At 31.2% G+C, this 19,279-nt stretch overlaps 1 protein-coding gene and 1 long non-coding RNA gene across 2 annotated transcripts; one reads left to right on the top strand and one right to left on the bottom strand.

The window, feature by feature from the left end:
• Positions 1–4,925: 4,925 nt before the first annotated feature.
• On the bottom strand, positions 4,926–18,677 carry LOC145086731 (receptor-like protein kinase THESEUS 1). The gene is made up of 13 exons (XM_079024560.1): positions 17,641–18,677; positions 16,015–16,086; positions 15,810–15,908; positions 10,233–10,274; positions 10,060–10,140; positions 9,893–9,943; positions 9,660–9,729; positions 9,491–9,561; positions 9,163–9,234; positions 8,956–9,072; positions 8,303–8,368; positions 8,024–8,090; positions 4,926–5,213 (listed from the first exon to the last, which is right to left on the bottom strand). The coding sequence occupies exons 1-13, from the start codon at positions 18,568–18,570 to the stop codon at positions 5,011–5,013; spliced, it is 1,941 nt and encodes a 646-aa protein (XP_078880686.1). The 5' UTR covers positions 18,571–18,677; the 3' UTR covers positions 4,926–5,010.
• Positions 13,139–14,863, top strand: LOC145090431 (uncharacterized). The gene is made up of 3 exons (XR_013701565.1): positions 13,139–13,386; positions 13,512–13,553; positions 13,676–14,863. It is a non-coding gene; the product is annotated as an uncharacterized LOC145090431 (long non-coding RNA).
• Positions 18,678–19,279: the final 602 nt, after the last annotated feature.

Here is a 19,279-nt window from a genome sequence, read left to right as displayed (position 1 = left end):
ACCCCGATATGCTGGGGTGAGGTTGGCCAGAGGGTTATGGGAAGCACCGAAGTGGTGCTCAAGACGACTGAGAGGATACAGCAGGTCCGGAGCAGGCTTCAGACTGCTCAGAGTCGACAGAAAAGTTATGCCGACAAGCGTCGATCCGATTTAGAGTTCCAGGTCGGGGATATGGTCCTCCTGAAGGTGTCACCGTGGAAAGGCGTCATCCGATTCAGGAAGCGGGGCAAGTTGGGCCCGCGATTCATCGGACCGTTCAGGGTCTTAGCCCGGGTGGGCAAGGTAGCATATAGGCTGGATCTGCCAGCCGAGCTTAGCCAGATCCACAGCACTTTCCATGTTTCGCAGTTGCGGAAGTGCCTAGTGGACGATTCTGTAGTAGTACCTTTGGAGGATATTCAGGTTGATGACAGCCTGAACTACATCGAGCGCCCAGTCGCAATCCTCGACAGGAAGTCGAAGGATTTAAGGAACAAGAGGGTGGAGCTAGTGAAGGTGCAATGGCGGCACCGCAAGGGTTCAGAGTGGACTTGGGAGCCGGTAGACGAGATGATGGAGCACTACCCCGAGCTGTTTCAGGATCGGGCAGCAGACTTCGAGGACGAAGTCTAAAATAAGTGGGGGAGATTTGTAGCACCTGGTTTCCGGTATGTGAATTTTATTTGAGCATTGCCCTAATTTAGCCTTAGACTCGGCGAGTCATAGGGTCCGACTCGCCGAGTAGGGACGAGACTCAGGACGCGTTTTAAGTAGGCAACTCGACGAGTCCATATCCTGGACTCGGCGAGTCACCGCTGCGGGATGAAACCCTAAGTTTCAAGGGTTTGCACCCTATTTAAACTCTCATTCTGTCCCAACTCGTCCCCATTCACCCCCAGAACTCCCCCTACATCGTTTTCCCTTGTTTCCTTGAGAGTTTGAGGTGTTCTTGGTGTGTTCTTGAAGGTTTTGAAGAGTAAGAGGAGTAGATCAAGAAGAGGAGAAGGAGATCAGCCATCCTTGTGTCATTTCAACATTTCCCTTGAGGTATAACCCGTTTTCCCCTTGATTCTATGCTTAAAATTTCATTTGGGTCCTTCTTGGTCAATTCCCCAAGTTTGCATGTTCATTATATGTTGTAATAAGGCGTTTGGCCTTTGGATCTATGTAAGATTGAGCTCCAGGAGCTCAGATCTGTTAGCTTTTTGGTCTCATGAGGCTTGTTAGCCCTAGATCTACCATTTTGAGACATTTTGAGCCTTATAATCCATATTGGTGAATATCCACACGTAAAGTTGGAAACTTTACGTGTGATTCGTGTCCTAGAAGTCCAGATCTATGAATGGCATGGTCTGGAACCGAGCAAATCGGTATATTTAAGGAGTGCATGGCGACGACTCGGCGAGTCGCATAGGTGACTCGGCGAGTCTGGTCGCGAGTCACCGAATTGGTCCCTTCTTCATGTGTCGAGTTGAGCCTTGAGTCACAGGGGGTGACTCGGTGAGTTAGGAGCTGAACTCACCCATGTTAGGACTCGGCGAGTCAATGCCCTGACTCGGCGAGTCCAAGGCAATCTTCATAGCTCAAGAACAGACTCGGCGAGTTGTTCATACAACTCGGCGAGTCTTAGCATAAAGTGTTCATCGGATGAAGATGAACTCGACGAGTTGTTCATACAACTCGGCGAGTGGGATGAAGGTGTTGAATGGCAGTTAGAAGGTGAACTCGTCGAGTCATAGCCCGACTCGACGAGTAGAACCAGGGACCCAGGGCATTGGTTTGCTAGGGACTCGGCGAGTGGTGATCCACTCGGCGAGTCGGGTCACCTGAAAGTTGACTCCAGCTTTGGCTTAGAGTTAATCCAGGGGTAAAATGGTCATTTTACCTAAAGGTCAGTTAGCGGTGTTTGATTGAGTATGTCGTGGAAATTGCAGCCGGAGGACTCCCGGAGCAGCAGCAGTCAGTCGGTTCCCGATCAGTTCAGCAGCTACTTTGAGGTGAGTTACCTTCCAGTAGCGGTGGGTCTAAGGCCTCAATGCCGACCCACCAGTAGGAGTTGTATGATAGATGATTGTCTTTGTGATATCATCTAAGTTCGTTAGTACCTGACATGTTATATGATAGCTTGATATGCTGTATGTGATAGTAGTAGAGTTTGATTGTTCGGACCGAAGGGTAGTCAGACACCCCAGATACGTCTGACAGTATGTGACGATATGTATGCATGCTGGCTTGTTATGTTATATGTGATAGTAGTAGTAGGGGTGAAATAGTCCCCGAGGATCGGTTGTTAGGACCGATGGGTAGTCAGCACCCCAGAATGGCTTGACACGGGTAAGACGGCACCCCAGAATGGCCGTATGGGTAGGTCGGCACCCCAGAATGGCCGTACCGGGTAGTCAGGCACCCCAGAATAGCCTGGCAGTATATGTGTTGTGTGTTTGTATGGTATGCGGTACGTTGGGGGAACTCACTAAGCTTTGTGCTTACGTTTACGGTTTTGTTTTCAGGTATCTCTGCATCGAAGGGGAAGGAGCCGGCGCGGTAGCGGCACGTCATACACACATTCTTCGGTTTCCGCATTTATGAGATTTACTGGGATTGTACTCTGATATTTTGATAGGATGTACGGTTTGGCTTTTGAGAACGTGGTTGCAATGTGTTATGGTGTGAACAAACAATGTTTCTTTTTATTTCGACAATGTTTTTATTATTAATGTTTTTCTAAAGTAATATCAAAAAAAAAAAAAAAAAAAATGGGTCGTTACACTCCTTACACACTTCTCACCCTTTCTCACACAGTCTTCATGGAAGAGGTTCAACAAGGAATTCTTTACTATCAGGCCCTAGTGGCCAATGGGATAATTGAAGGTGACCCTACGATGGGTCAAGAGGCAGATCTCGGTGTTGGGGTTGAGGAATACGTGGAGACAGACTACGAGTTTGGAGAACCCGACGAGATTATGGATGAAGACAGGAGCCCAAAGCGTTCCTGGGAGAGAGCAATTCAAGGATGGGTGACCCCCTGGAAAGTTTTTGTGTCGGGAGCCCAGAGCAGAAAATATTGTGATACGTGTCAGCGGGGCTGTTACACATTTTCTACGATTTAATACCTATCACCAACAAATTAAAACACCATTCCAACCCATGCATTTTCCTCGGTTACCCCTCACAAAACCGTGCTAATAGTGTCTTGATCTTCACACTCGCAAAATCATAATTTCAAGACATGTCATTGTCAATGAAACCATATTCCCTTTTAAATCCACGACTACTAATAATCCTCCATCCTACGAATTTCTTGAAGACTTACCCTTGTATACCCTCAAACCCCAACTTCACGCTTCTTTCTAAACTTCCACCTAGTCACTCATCGCCCGACCAACAACCCTTATATAACGACTCTCCCAATTCATTATAGCCAGCACACCTCTCATCTTTTTTCCACACCAACCCAACCAAGACACCCTCCCTTCCACTCCAAACAACCGTTTTCCTCACCAAACTCCCCATAAAACCCCCCTTCATCGTCATCCTCTCAGTCCATCCCTCCTTTTTCCTATTCACTTTCTCGTACAATTCCCCGACCCGCATACTCAATGACCACTCATGCACAATATGGCATCTTCAAACCTATCTCCAATTCATCTTATATATATATATATATATATATATATATATATATAGATTTAGAACTACCACTGCTTACTTGCTACTTTATGTGGATGCCATTTTTCTCACTACATCGACCATCGTGTTTCTTAAGAACATTATCAAAGTCTTGGCGGAAGAGTTTGCCATGATAGATCTAGGACACCATGTCATATTTTTTGGGTATTTCAGTGACATCAAACAAAGAAGGTTTATTCCTATCCAATGAAAATATGACTTAGAGGTCTTTGAAAGAGAAAATATGCTAAAATCCAACCTTTGTCGAACTCCAATTGATACACAATCTAAACTCGATGCCTCTGGTTCACCTGTTGCAAATTCTACTTTGTATCGTTGACTTGTTGGAGGCCTTCAATACCTGACCTTCATCGGACCAGATATATCTTTCACTATTCAATAGATCTGCTTATACATGCATGACCCATGAGAACCTCATTTTCATGCCCTAAAACACATCTTACATTACATATGCGAAACTCTGGATGTGGGTCTCCAACTTCAGTACTCTTCTACCACTGCCTTGTTGCTTACTCAGATTGGGGCAGATGTCCATCTACACGCCGATCTACAAGTGGTTACTGGTCTTCCTCAATGATAATCTAGTATCCTGGTCTTCTAAATGTCAACCACCCGTTTCGAAATCTAGTGCCAAAACCGAATACCGCGATGTTGCTAATGCGGTTGCTGAAACGTGTTGGCTACGAAATCTCCTTTTTTAGCTCCATACCTCCATCCCAAAATCCATTATGATGTATTGCGATAATGTGAGTGTCATTTATCTCTCCACCAATCCGTTCAACAACAAATGAAAAAACACATTAAAATTGATATTCATTTTGTTCGCGATAAAGTTTTCACCGGTCAAGTTCGTTTCCGGTATATCCCTTCTACTCTTCGGTATGTAGATATTTTTATCAAAGGGTATCATACTTCTCTCTTCATGGACTTTAGAAACAGTTTGAGCATCTAGAGCGTTACTACTGCTCAGGCCCGTCCCAGAGGGTGGGCGATAGGGGCGACTGTCTAGGGCCCATATTTTAAAGGGGCCTAAATTTTTTTATGGAAATTGTTATATTTAGAAGATAATACAAATAATTTTCTTTTATTTATTGATTTGTTATAAAAACTTGATGATATTTGTATATTTTAAGGGTCCATTTTTTTCTCTCGCCCTGACTCAAAATATGTTTGGAACGGCTCTGCTACTGCTTGAACTGCGAGGGTTATTAATGTATATTGTGTATCTAAATATGTATTGTATTTAGTCTATTACATAGGCTCAAAAGCTCATATGTATATGTATATATTAATTGTTGCTTAATCAAGAAGCAAGGGAAAATGATTACCAAACATGGATATTTACAATGGTTTGAAAAATAAATCAAATGTCTTTAGTACTGCTACAGTCAACAACACAAACACCTTTAAGATGATAGGTTCTGCAGCAAATTCCTCCTCCTTTCTAATACGATCAGCCTCCATTTGTCTATCATGCTTCTCTTTTTCCACAGCATCATGTTGCGACTTGAACAACTGAATAAACACCATCATGAAACCTAATACTACAAAAAACAAAAAAACAAAAAACAAAAAACAAAAAATCACATATCTATAAAGATAATACTAGCCAACAAAATTAATTCTACATATTTATTTGAAAACCTGGAACATTAGAGTGGAAAAAATTAAATCAAATAGTATAACTTTTTTGACATCAAGTATATGACAAATTACTTTGAAAAATTTCTTTTTCTTTAAGGAGTTTTGGTAACAATCACAAAAAAGAAAAGATAGGTACTTTGAAGAGGAAACATAGAGAGATAGATACAAATATAAAGATACACACCATATAGATTTATCTAGAAGGTACATCATGTACTCTCTCTCTCTCTCTCTCTCTATATATATATATATATATATATATATATATATATATATATATATATATATATAACTAGTTAAGCAGGAGTCAGACAGTCCATTAGGGTTAAGCATCTGATCGATCTATGATGAGATTAATCGTCGTCTAGGCGGAAACCCTTAATTATATTAAAATTTATTTTTCAAAAAAAAAATAAATATTACTTACTTCCTAACAAAGTTAATAAATATGACAAACTTTTATGATAATTTACTTATTTTGATATAGTATATACAATTTATTCAAATATTATTATATTTTAAGAAATAAATATTTCAGTAATTTAAAATTTGAAATTTTAAAATTTTAGAAGTATTATTTGATATTTAAAACATTTAACATTTAAATTTTGAAAATTTAAAAATTTATAGGGTAGTATTTGAACATTTTTCAAATTTTCAAAATTTTAATAAATTAAAAGTTTGGCCGTATATGACCGCCTAGCTCCGCCTAGGCCCATCTAGTCCGATATTAACCGTCAGTGATTAGTTCCTTCTAATTTGAGAGCCTAATAAAATCATAGGTAGTTGATGTCCTCCTTCGCTTGGGCTCATCGTAGGTGGCCACCTAGCCCTATATTTATAAACATAGGTGCCCCCTAGCCAAAAAAACATATTACTAATTTCGTTTTTAAGAAAAAAATTCTAATCATTATTACACTTGTTATGAGTTTAATTTGATAATTTCTGTTAAAAAATCTAATATATATATATATATATATATATATATATATATATATATATATATATATATATATATCATTATATACTTATAAAGGAAACATTTTTCCTTTCACCACATTCATTTGAAACTCTCATTCCTTTTTCCTTTCACCACATTTATTTGAAACTCCCATGACTTTTCAATTTCTTTCTAATAATGATTATAAGTTGGTTAATAAGGTTAAATAAATATTAAACCTAAAATGTAATCATATATAAGCTAAAGTCAATATTAAAAGAATATATTTTCTTATACTTATAAAGTTATGTTTTTAACTTTTAACATATTATACTTAATTTATTAGGTTTAACATATTGTTGTATGTAAACCATTATCATTTTAAAGCTAAAACTTTTAAAAAATTTGTATAAAATACTTAAATTGTTAATTTAAATATAACCATACAAGATCAACTTAAACATAAATTTTCGTTTAACTTAAACAACCCAAAAAATAGTTTGTAAATAGTTAAAAATGATAAATTGTAGTGTCTTTTTAATAATGATTATAAGTTGGTTAATAAAATTAAATAAGCATCAAACCTAAAGTGTAATCATAAATAAACTAAATTTCAGTATTAAAATAATATTTTTACTTCTACTTATAAAGCTATGTATTTAACTTTTAACATATTATACTTAATTTATTAAATTTAATATGTTGTTTTATATAAACCATTATCAGTATAAAGCTATAATTTTTGAACAGTTTTGACAAAATACTTAAATTATTAATTTAAATATAACATTATAGTGTCAACTTCAATATAAATTTCAGTTCGACTTAAAAAACCCAAAAAATATTTTGTGAATAGTTAAAAGTGATAAATTGTAGTGCTAAATACAAAAACTAAATAGTAATATCAATTTAACTAAATATTTCCTAAATATATTTTTATAATCATTAAAAGTTTTAAAATAAGTAGTTTAAAATAACTTACACTAACAATAGTTAAAAATAATCTATATAAATAATTACAATGATAGAAATTAAAACGTTAAATAAATAAATTTTAAAAAATTAATTAACAATAACAATAACTATAAATAACTTTAAACCATATATTATATTTAATTTTATTCATGAGCAACCTGCGGATAGAGGTCATTCAGAATATTGCGATTATGCAGATTTAATAGATTTATATATTATCATATAAATCAAAATAATCAATATAATATATCAATTTAGTATACAAATTATTATATCAAATTTAACAACATAATTGTCATATTTTAAAAAACATATATTTGTATAGATTTCAGCTATATAGATGTTTCTGCGCAACGCACGGACATTCGCCTACTATATATATATATATATATATATATATATATATATATATATATATATATATATATATATATATATATATATATATATATATATATCCATGGAACACTTAAAGATTGGTGATAACCTAAAAAAACAGTATTCCCAATTTCGCTTTTAAAAAAATTCTAATCATTTATATACTCATTAAGCGTTTAATTTGGTAATTTGTTTTAAAAAAAAAAGATCATTTTCAAAACTTTCCACATGCAAATTCATGATGTTGTCATATATACACATCAAGCACATATGCACATTTTTCACATTAATGTTTTTTTGGAATAATTTTTAAAACTGTTTAAAAACCGGCATATTATATGGTTACACACATATACTATATACAATAATAAAAACTCTTCATCTGGTGAGCATTAAGAAATCACAACTTCAACTAACCTTCTGTGAAGGACTGATCTTTGGGATCCCCCTTAAAATATTTCACTAGTGACTTTGTATCTTCGTCCTGCAAAACATATTTATATGCGTTATGATCCAGTAAACTCTCACTACAAGAGATACCGGTATTACTGAATACTGACGACATATGAGTAATAGTGGCGACTCAGTAGATGTCACCTCTATTATTAGTAACGGCGACATATTCTTTGTAAATATTATTAGCTACGGGTGTTGAACCAATATATATAATAATTAAAGGAGTTAATAAAGACTTACCACACTATTAAAGAAGTTGGTAAGAGATGGGTGTTGTTCGGCATCATAAAGAAAGGTCTTCAAGGTCTGGAGATGACAAAGAGATGCATTAGGATATGGATATGTATTATTTTTGAAAAAAATAACATCTTCGTCAAAAATAAAAATAAAAAATACAACTAGTGTAAACCCTATGCATCTCAACTTGGGGAAAACATTGGACCAATGCAATGCCCTGCAAACTACTACTTGGATTGGTAAAACTATCGAGTGCTTTTATCTCAAATCTTTTTTAAAACTAAACTGTTACGTGTTTCGTAGAATGTGTATGAATGAACCGGAATCCGTCAAAAAATTAAAATATGTTTGGAACTGTAATTTAATTCCATATTATATATCGGTTGAAAGGAAATAGAATTAAAATCAAATTCTATATACTGTTTAGTGTTTGGTTGAGAGGAAATGAAATGAAAATAATGTTAAATTACAAAATTTCTCTTTTTTTTTTTTTTTTTTTTTTTTTTTTTTTTTTTTTTTTTTTAACTTATATGTAAAAATATATATTGCATAAATTAATGATAAAAATTGTATATGATTATCCAGTCTTTGGAGGCTGGTATTTGTGTATTACTTTAGTATATTTTTCATCTAAAAAATCGTAAATATGTACATACCTCATGGAATTCAGGAGATACACCACCATCACTGTAGGAAGAATCGAGTTCTTGTTGAGCCATCTTAACTTCTTTGACTATGGTAGACTTGGACTCACGTAGATCTTGAATTTTTATCTTATATAAATAAACAAGATAAGTCAACATTAGGCATCTCCATAGTTACTAGCAACATAAGTTCTATCATTATTAAGGTATATGATTTACCTTAGAGGCAGCATCTAAGTTAACTAGATCCTTGTCAAAATCAAACCAATCTGCATTCTTCTCGTCACCCTCCTATATACGCAAGCGACGATAGAGTTATTTAAGTATCCAAAATAACAGCATGACAAATTAAAGTGACATGAAAGTCGATGTCATCATTTAACATTGTTGTAATTAATTATCTAGGTGTGCCTTAAACTAAAAAAAAAAAAAGACACACGATGGGACCCACACACACATATGTTTCTTCAGTAGGGTTCATTTAACACCAACTTTAATTAATTCATAGATAGTGTGACTAATTACTAAATGTCAAAGAGAGTTGTACCTTGTATAAAAGAAACAAATCTGTCTCCTTCGGTTTTCGAATATTGTTAAACCAAAGTTCAGCAAGGTGTCCTGCAATGTAGACGATATATTTCATGAATCGTATGAAACATAGAAACAAAATATAATACATGTATTATATTTTTGCAACGATTTCAATCCTGTAGTACCTCTTTGATTCCGTTGTAATATCTGATCATATTCCTTCATTATGCTGGCCAACTTTATTGATTCCCGTATCTAAATTATGTAAGTGAAAATTACAAATTTGTAATATATACAATTTTTTAACAACAAAGAATTTCATTAAAGCAACTCTAGCAACAAGCCAGAGAAAAACAAGCCGATTAGTGCATTTCTCATTTTAGTATAAATATCTTGTTGAGTCCTAGATACAAGTTACCTCTGTAGTAGCCTCTTTAATTATGTTCAGGTTTCCTGTAATTTCATTAATCTGCAATAATTGGAAGAGAAAGCAATAAATTAGCTAGACGAGTAATCTTTATCGTATTTTTTACCATAAATCTTTAAAACTTTTTTCATATTATAATTATTTCTAAGAATCTTTACCTGATTAGTAAAAGAAATTCTTAGTTTGAGCAGTTGTAGTTTCGCCTCTATCCTTGGGATCTTCATACACTCCAGGATGAACTAAAAGACAAAGTATCATATAATCCCTTATGCAAAGAGTTAAATTGCTTGATAAATAATCAATACTAATTCCAAACTATGACTAACAATACCTGACCACGCTCTCCAACCATTTTCTTGTCTCCCGTGTAGCCCTAAAATATAAAATTTTGATTAATGAGTTTTTTGATATGCTTTTTATTAGGTGTAGAAAGAAATTGGGTCTGAAAGACCAGTCAAATTCAGTTAGATTCAAACTATTCGATAGCACATTTAGAAACCTATGATTTAGTGTCTCAGTCATGGAACTTCTAATGTGACTCTTACTCAATCAAATTCAAGACATGCCTTAAATCAATTAGATTTGACAAAATCAACAACTATCAAATACCTCCTAAGTCTTGACAACATATATAATAGACATTAGACTCTCAAGGGGTTGTTTGGTAAGCCTCTCGATAGAACCATTAAGAGGCAATCTCTTAATGTTGTGAGACCGTGACACCAAATCTAAAAATAATTTTAAAATGCAAAATAAATGGAAAAATCCAAAAATTCTTTTTTTAAATATTATTTTCGGAACTTGAATTAACTAAAAACATATAAAAAAAAAAATAAAAAAAATCTTGTTTTTTTTTTTTAAATACGTGAAATATTCTAATAAAATATTACACTGACATATTCTAAAAAATAATTTTAAAATGCAAAATAAATGGAAAAAATCTAAAAATTCTTTTTTTAAATATTATTTTCGGAACTTGAATTAACTAAAAAAATAAACAAAAAAATCCCGTTTTTTTTTTTGAAAAAGACGTGAAATATTCTAATAGAATATTACACTGTACATATTCTAAAAAATAATTTTAAAATGAAAAATGAATGAAAAAAATCGAAAAATTCTTTTTTTAAATATTATTTTCGGAACTCGAATTAACTAAAAAAAATAAAAATAAAATAAAAAAAATGCGTCTCACGGTCTCACAAAATATAGGTGGTCTCAAATGAACCTAACCTATATATATATATATATATATATATATATATATATATATATATATATATATAGAGAGAGAGAGAGAGAGAGAGAGAGAGAGAAAGAGAGAGAGAAATTAAATATCCTCCTACCTCTTTTTCTACTTATTTTCCTATCATCATGAAATAGTAACAAGTGTCATATTTAACTAAAATTAATGATATTTTTGGATACTTGTTTTTAAATGGATAGAAAGATAATTAGGAAGAAAAGGAGTATATTTAATTTCTCATATATATATATATATATATATATATATATATATATATATATATATATATATATATATATATATATATATATAGACATTATTTATTAGAGAAATTAAATATGCTCGTACTTATTCTTCCTACCTATTCTCCTACCAATTTTAGATGAATGTAATAAAAATTTGTTAATTTAATTAAATAAGTGTCGCCATCTTAAGTGTGTATATGGTAGGTAAAAAAAGAAGGGGGTATTTAATTTCTATATTTATTATGTTAGTAAGGAGTTGTTTGGGAAGTCTCTCAATGGAATAATTACGAGGCAGTTCAACATTAAAAATGACTCGTAGTGCATTAAATGTGACTATTAGAGGGAAAAAAAGCCTATGAACAATTCATATTTATCTTCTTTTTCCCTCACAAATCTCTCTTCACTTTTCTTGTAACCGATGCAATCTGATTGTTTATTATTGTATGTGAGAGTATATATCTGTGAGTGTGTGTTTAATAGTGAGAGATAGACAAAAAGAGAATGGGACAAAAAAGACTTTAGACCCATAGATGCTACGTACTGCTTCCTCTCTCTCTCTCTCTCTCTCTCTCTCTCTCTCTCTCTCTCTCTCTCTCTCTCTCTCTCTCTCTCTCTCTCTCTCTCTCTCTCTCTCTATATATATATATATATATATATATATATATATATATATATATATATATATATATATATATATATATATATATATATACTCTCTCACTCTCTCTCTAAAAAATGAGTATGTGGCACCGATAGTTCTAAATTCTCTTATATGTTCTACCAAATCCTTCATCCAAGAAACCTATAAGATCATGTGAATTTTCTTTTTTGCGAATTCGGAAGCAATATATCGAGTATTTTAAACTAATTTTGAGGTGTCTAATTTTAATTGCCAAGGTATCTTCTATAACTTTCGAATACAATTGTCGAGGTTTCTGATTCATTGATGTTCGGTTAGTTATTGGGTTTTCTGACAATCAATATTTTGTGTAAATCATATACTGGAATAGATAACAATTGCAATATGTGCCATTAAGCCCTTTTGGCCATGAAGGTTCGCCTGCAATGACTCCAGGACATGAGGCAAAGTTTCATGTTTGCAGCGGGGGATTAGTCGGTACGCGAAAGCTGGCCCGAAAACCCTCGTTGGAGAAGTTCGTTTTCCAAAAAACAATTACAATATGTGTGATAAAGAAATGGTGGAACATAAAACATAAAACACAATGTATTTTTGTCAAATTCCCATGGTTTCTGTTTCATGAATGTAATTAATTTTTTATGATTTTGGTATTGCCACAACTTTTATTTTGATTTATATGATTTACACTCTGATTAGATTTATAGAAAGATAAAATGATAATTTTCCACATTCAATATATATATATATATATATATATATATATATATATATATATATATATATATATATATATTCAACAGCCTTAATAAACAATATGCTTATGTTAAGCGTTGAATATATTAAGATATCAGAGAGTAGGAAATCTATTCAACATGTATACATGTGTGCGAACACACACAGAATTATATATATATATATATATATATATATATATATATATATATATATATATATATATATATATATAGACATCTTTTGTATGGATGTAGGAACCAATCAGATTTTAAATATATATATATATATATTATTAATTGATACAAGGGTATAATGGTAATCTTTATTATAATTAGTTATGGTAAAAATATAAAATCAATTAAAATCCCTAATTTTAAGGGATCAGTTTCACCCTATAAGCGTACACATTGACTCTGTTTTCTATAATTCTAATATCTTACTAACGATCGATCCTAACCTACCCAAGATCATAGATGACATGAGCGTCGTAGGGAAAGACTTTGGAATCGGAAATCAGAGTCAAGAATCGACCCTCCAGGGCTTGTTCGATAAACATGATTCTTGTGTTTTCTTGATAATCGTGAAGCGGTGTTAGGACCAGTTGTTTGATTCGCGAAGCCTTGTAAGTTTATGATTCCTTTGGTTGAGATTCATAAATAAGGATTCTATTACCCTAATTTTTTTAAGGTGTTACCGATCTCAATTAAGTTCGTTTTTGTTGTTATTTTTTGTATTTAAAATCTTTAGTTTGATCACACTATCAACTGAACTAACTGGTGGAACCAAATGGTAAAGTTCTTTTTCCCTTTTTTTCTTTTGCGTTGTTCTATAATTTCAAATCCTAGAAATACAAATTGATAGCTACGGATTTGATTTTAATTTTAATTTGTTAAATTCGAATTTTTTTGTAGGCATTAAAAAACAAAGTTGAAGAGGAAAGCATGCCACATATGGCTCCTCTTGCCTTCTCCATCCTCCACCTTGTTATGTTTTTTTTACTTATCAATTTGGTTTTTCCATCTACAACTGTAAAATTTCTATTCACTAATGTTTCACTTGACCTTTCTCCATTTTCTTATGGATCAAAGCTTCAAAGGCATGTTGTAATTGTGTAGGGTTTTGTATATTTTCAAAAGAGTCCACAGATATTGGGGTTTAAATTTCTTCCTTGGTTTAGCAAAATTTTGCCATAAATTCTAACTTTTTATTGTTGTTGGATTGTTCATGAGGATCCAAGTTGATTGGGTTTGAATTATTTTTTAGTTAGAAGAGAAGAACTTTAATCCAAGGACGAAGGGAGGATGTGCAGTGTCATTGGAGAAGTAGAATGTTGAATCCCATACACCATATTCATAATATGAGGTAACATCTTTTTTTTCTAAACCTAACATGTGCCAATTTGGTAAATTTAATGGATTAATTAGATAGGAGGTTAGTAAAATTTCGATTTGATCAAATTAAGTTCATAATTGTTTTTGTTTGATATTATGTGGATTTCCAAAAAACACCATTAATCGTGTGGATACGATAGTATTTTATAAGTTTAATTTGTTATTATGTATCAATTTTTCATATATACTTTTGCATTTTGGACTTGTAGCTTATGTGCCTTTTTCAAACTCTTTAAATTTATTTACTAAATACCATTACTTTTTCTTCTCCATCTCTATGAAATGTGCCAAACTGCCAATTAAAAAAATTACTTACTTTATTTATTTTGTGTTTTATGTTTCATGTTTGTTTTATGTTTCAACTGAAGTGTAGATACATATTCAGAATGACATTGGTACATTCTATCAACATTACATGCTTCTAGGTGTTGCATAAAAAAGAATATAAAAATATAAAGAATAAGAATATTTTGATATTCTTGTTAACAAGGTAGATGAGTAACAAAAGATACTCCCACTTACGGCTTCATGGATCCAGAGAAAAAAACAATTAGAATTTTATTTTATGAAAGACACTCTCACAAAATGAATTCTCATTCATTCTTAAAGAATCATCAAAGAATATTTTTTAAGATTTTTTTTATGTAATACTGTTTACATGATTTAAAGATTATTCTTAGAAGAATGATATTTTTTTCTTTTTTGTCAGTGCATTCTGTTAGAATATGCACATTGCATTCTGGTAGAATATGTGTTACGTGTATTAAAATATATAAGTATATTGTATTGTAAGAACATGTATGGATTTGAATTATGTCCGAATTTCTTTGAACGTTTGCATTCTTTAATTGATGGTTCAAGAATGTTTATATTATTCAATATGTTCATTCTATCATAATATATTCTGTTCAAATATGTTATTTTTTAAGAAAATTTTTTATTATTCTTTAAAATGTTCATTCTTTTTAAATTAAAGAATATAAATTATCTCTTAAATTCCAAATTTTCCTTTTTTAAATCTAACTTAATTGGAAAAAAATATCCTTTTAAAGGATATTAGTGTTATTATATTATAATAATTTGTGCTTTACAATATAATATTGTACAACTCTATAAAACATAAATTGTTGTGTTGATAAAAAATTATTGTGTATTAATCACTTCCCTTTATATTATATAAAACTATGCTTATTAATTTAAAGTAATATTCATTTAAAAATATAAAATGTATTAAAAATGTCAAATTAAATTCGGGATTTTATAGACATTAAATATAGATAATGATAAATGTGCTAACTTTAAGAAGTTTTATGATAGGATATTAACAAATAAAGTTTAATAGAAGTCTAATTTGCAAAAGTATTCGGTATTTTTGATGTTAACAAATGTGGATTCCATAATATCAAAATCAAAGAGACATTATACCAAATCCATATTGGTTCCATTTTAAAAAGGTTAATACTTAGCTTTCAACATCATACACGAGATGTTGAAAGAGGCACACAATAAGAGAAATGGTGAATGTGGGGAGAACAAACTTAAGTGAATAATGCATATCCGCCATGGTTATATGTTAAAAGTTTTGAACTTCTCTGTGTTATTGTGTATGGATATGATGGAGAAAGAGAAAAAAGAACAAAGTAATCAATATTACCTTTAGCATATCCAATTCTTCGCTTGTAGGTAATACTTTCAAAAGATTATTAAGTTGATCAATATCAACAATAGAAGAATCTAATGCAAGGGCAGCATTCTGAAAAACAAACACAACATAATGTTATAAACCACGCCATTCCATCGAAGTGAGAATATTTTCTTCATGACACACCAAGATTTGTGCAATATAAAAATAAACTTACACACATATGAGGTAGATTGATCTTTCTTTGGGAAAGTATGGTTTCAGGGTCATATGCTTTGTTCGGAGAAAGCTGAAAATTAAAGAAAATTCATTATAATGGTTTAAGTAATCTATCCTAAATATATTTTTTACAAGAATTAAACAATAATATATGTTTTGTAACTACGACTAATATAATAAAAGTCCTACGATTTTTATCGCGTAGTTGGAAAAATCCATTATATATATATATATATATATATATATATATATATATATATATATATATATATATATATATATATTGTTATAACCATAATTTTCTCGCAAAATTATCATCCTAGCCCATTTAATGAGTTTCATGGTTAGCTTTGTTATTTTATTATATTATTATTATTATTATTATTATTATTATTATTATTATTTTGCAAAATCAGTCTTAAAATTGTGTTTAAAGTCCAATTTTGGTCCTTATAGTTTGCAAAAAATTACAAAACATGGTTTTTTAACTTTATTTTTCGTCTTTTTATATACTTTAAAATAAGTATATATATATATATATATATATATATATATATATATATATATATATATATATATATATATATATATATATATGAAAATAGATAAAATATAAAAAAGCAAAATATAATGTTAAAAAATATGTGGTGTAATTTTTAGCAAACTATAGGGATCAAATTTGAACTTGAAAGAAATTTTAGGACTGATTTTGCAAAAAAGATAATAGGCTTAACCATAAAACTCGTTAAGTAAGCTAGAGTGATAATTTTACGAATAAATTATAACCATAGCAATAATAAAAAATGTTTTGGGCTTTTTCCAATTACATGTTAAAAGCTTATGAATTTTATGATATTAGTCCTTGTAACTATATATATATATATATGGGATAGTTCCTATAGAAACTATAAAAAAATGTGAAAATGTAAAAATATTACTTTTATGTTATTATTCTATAATGAATATTATATATACAGTTTTATATCATTATTCAACAATGAATAAATGAATACATACATGTTAAAACTAAAATTAGAGTTTACTACAATAATGTATATACATAAATTCATAATAGAATAATAACAGTCTAATTAATATATGATATAAAAAAAAAGTCAAACATTAATAATCAAATTAGAATTATTTCAATAATACATATATACAACATTCATTACAGAATAATGATATAAACATAATGTTTTTACGTTATATATTATTTACTATTTTTATTTGAACTTTTATATATATATATATATATATATATATATATATATATATATATATATATATATATATATATAGAGAGAGAGAGAGAGAGAATTTAGTTTGAGACGGGACCCAAAAAATAGTAAGGATTGTAGAGATAATTTTTTGGATTAAAATTGAAAAAATAAGTGGTTAGGATGTAAATTTATTTTTCGTTAAAATCTCTCGGGATGTTATGGTATTTTGATGATTATTTGCAAATTTTGATAATTTGTAGGGAAGGTTCGTTATTTAAAAATCTTAAGTAAACTATATATATATATATATATATATATATATATATATATAACGTCTTTATTTTTCCAGTATTTTAGAAGTTATAACGAAAATATAGAGTTAAAGGAAAAGATGGACCTACTTGATAGTCGAGTGCCTTTTTAAGTTCTTCCACGATACTATTCATTGATGGACGTTCCTTTCGGTTTTTATTCAAACACTGATAAGCGATTTCTGTATATACCTTCATTGATTCTGGTCTTATTTCATGTAGGAGATGATGACAGACAATATTACTTAGAGTTTGTTGTTCGTAAGAAGTTTTCACCAACTCAATAAAATTTTCACCATGTTTTTGAGTGCTACGAATACATAACCTCCCACACAAAACCTCAAACAACACCACCCCAAACGAGTAAACGTCTGACTCTTTTGTTAGGCTCCCGGACTCTAGATACAACGGATCACAATACCCCAATGTGCCTACAGCGCCGGTGTGAATAATTGAGATGTTCTTGTTCGCCGGAGCAAATTTAGAGAGACCAAAATCAGAGATCTTCGCATTCCATTCCTTGTCGAGTAAGATGTTAGAACTTTTAACATCGCGATGAATTATTTTTTGTAGGGTTCCATCAGCGCCACCACTATGAAGGTACGCAAGTCCAGAAGCCCCCCCAATGCATATCGTAAGTCGTTGACGCCAATCTAGTTCTTTTTTGTCGAGATACAAGTCCAGACCACTTCTAGATGCGTACTCGTAAACGAGAATCCCCTCCATATCATCTTCGTAAAACCCTAAGAGTGATACGATGTTCGGATGCTTGTATTCGGAAAGCATGTAGATCTCATTCCATAACTCACGTGTTCCTTGACCATGTTGGCGATTTAATCGTTTGAAAGCAAGGGTTTGGCCCTGTGAATGATTGATGAGTTCACCCTGATAGACTTCACCAAAACCACCTCCTCCAATATGACGATCTTTTGAAAAGTTGTCAGTTGCTTTTTTTATATCTGCAAGGCGTATTCTAAGGTGATCATAATGGGTTTGGGAATGGGCAGACGTGGGTTTCATGATCAATGAAAAATAGGAAATAGGACTTGGACTTTCAAAGAGTTAAAGCTCTAGAGCCTCAAAGAGATGATATTATTACATCTATCATTGCTTTGCTCTATATACAACGTAAAGTCTTAGTCAAATCTCTCTCTCTCTCTCTCTCTCTCTCTCTCTCATATATATATATATATATATATATATATATATATATATATATATATATATATATATATATATATATATATATGACAGATTAACAGCTTGCAATATTATATGAGTATTATAAAAACCAGCATGTGATAAATGACAAGTTACAAGTTAACAGCTTGCAAAATGATTAATATAAAAACTAGTTGGTGGCCGGGGGATTTTAAACGTACCCAAAATTATGGCACCTACGTTGACCATTCATAAGTCACGATCTCACTTCTGTCAATTTTTTTTTTTTTGTTTTTATTAAATAATGTCTTCATTTTCTACTAATTACCAAGCAGCCATTAGAAGTTAAATAGATTACATAATACCTCCATATTACATCTTACTTGACATCCATCTAAATTTTTTATTTACGTCTAATATAAAAGTATAAAAGTATCCATCTAAATTAATAATTGCTTTAATTGAAAAAAACAATTAAATTACAATACTATAACTCATATACTATTGAATATGTTTCCTTTTAAATTCAAATTTTAAATTTTAAATTTCAAAATTAAATAAATTTTTG

Source organism: Lactuca serriola, chromosome 2 (assembly GCF_051521515.1).
Source record: "Lactuca serriola cultivar US96UC23 chromosome 2, Lser_US96UC23_V15, whole genome shotgun sequence".
NCBI classification, from domain to species: domain Eukaryota; kingdom Viridiplantae; phylum Streptophyta; class Magnoliopsida; order Asterales; family Asteraceae; genus Lactuca; species Lactuca serriola.
The sequence above is the reverse complement of the archived record's forward strand: the minus strand, read 5'-3'. Positions and strand labels throughout refer to the sequence as shown.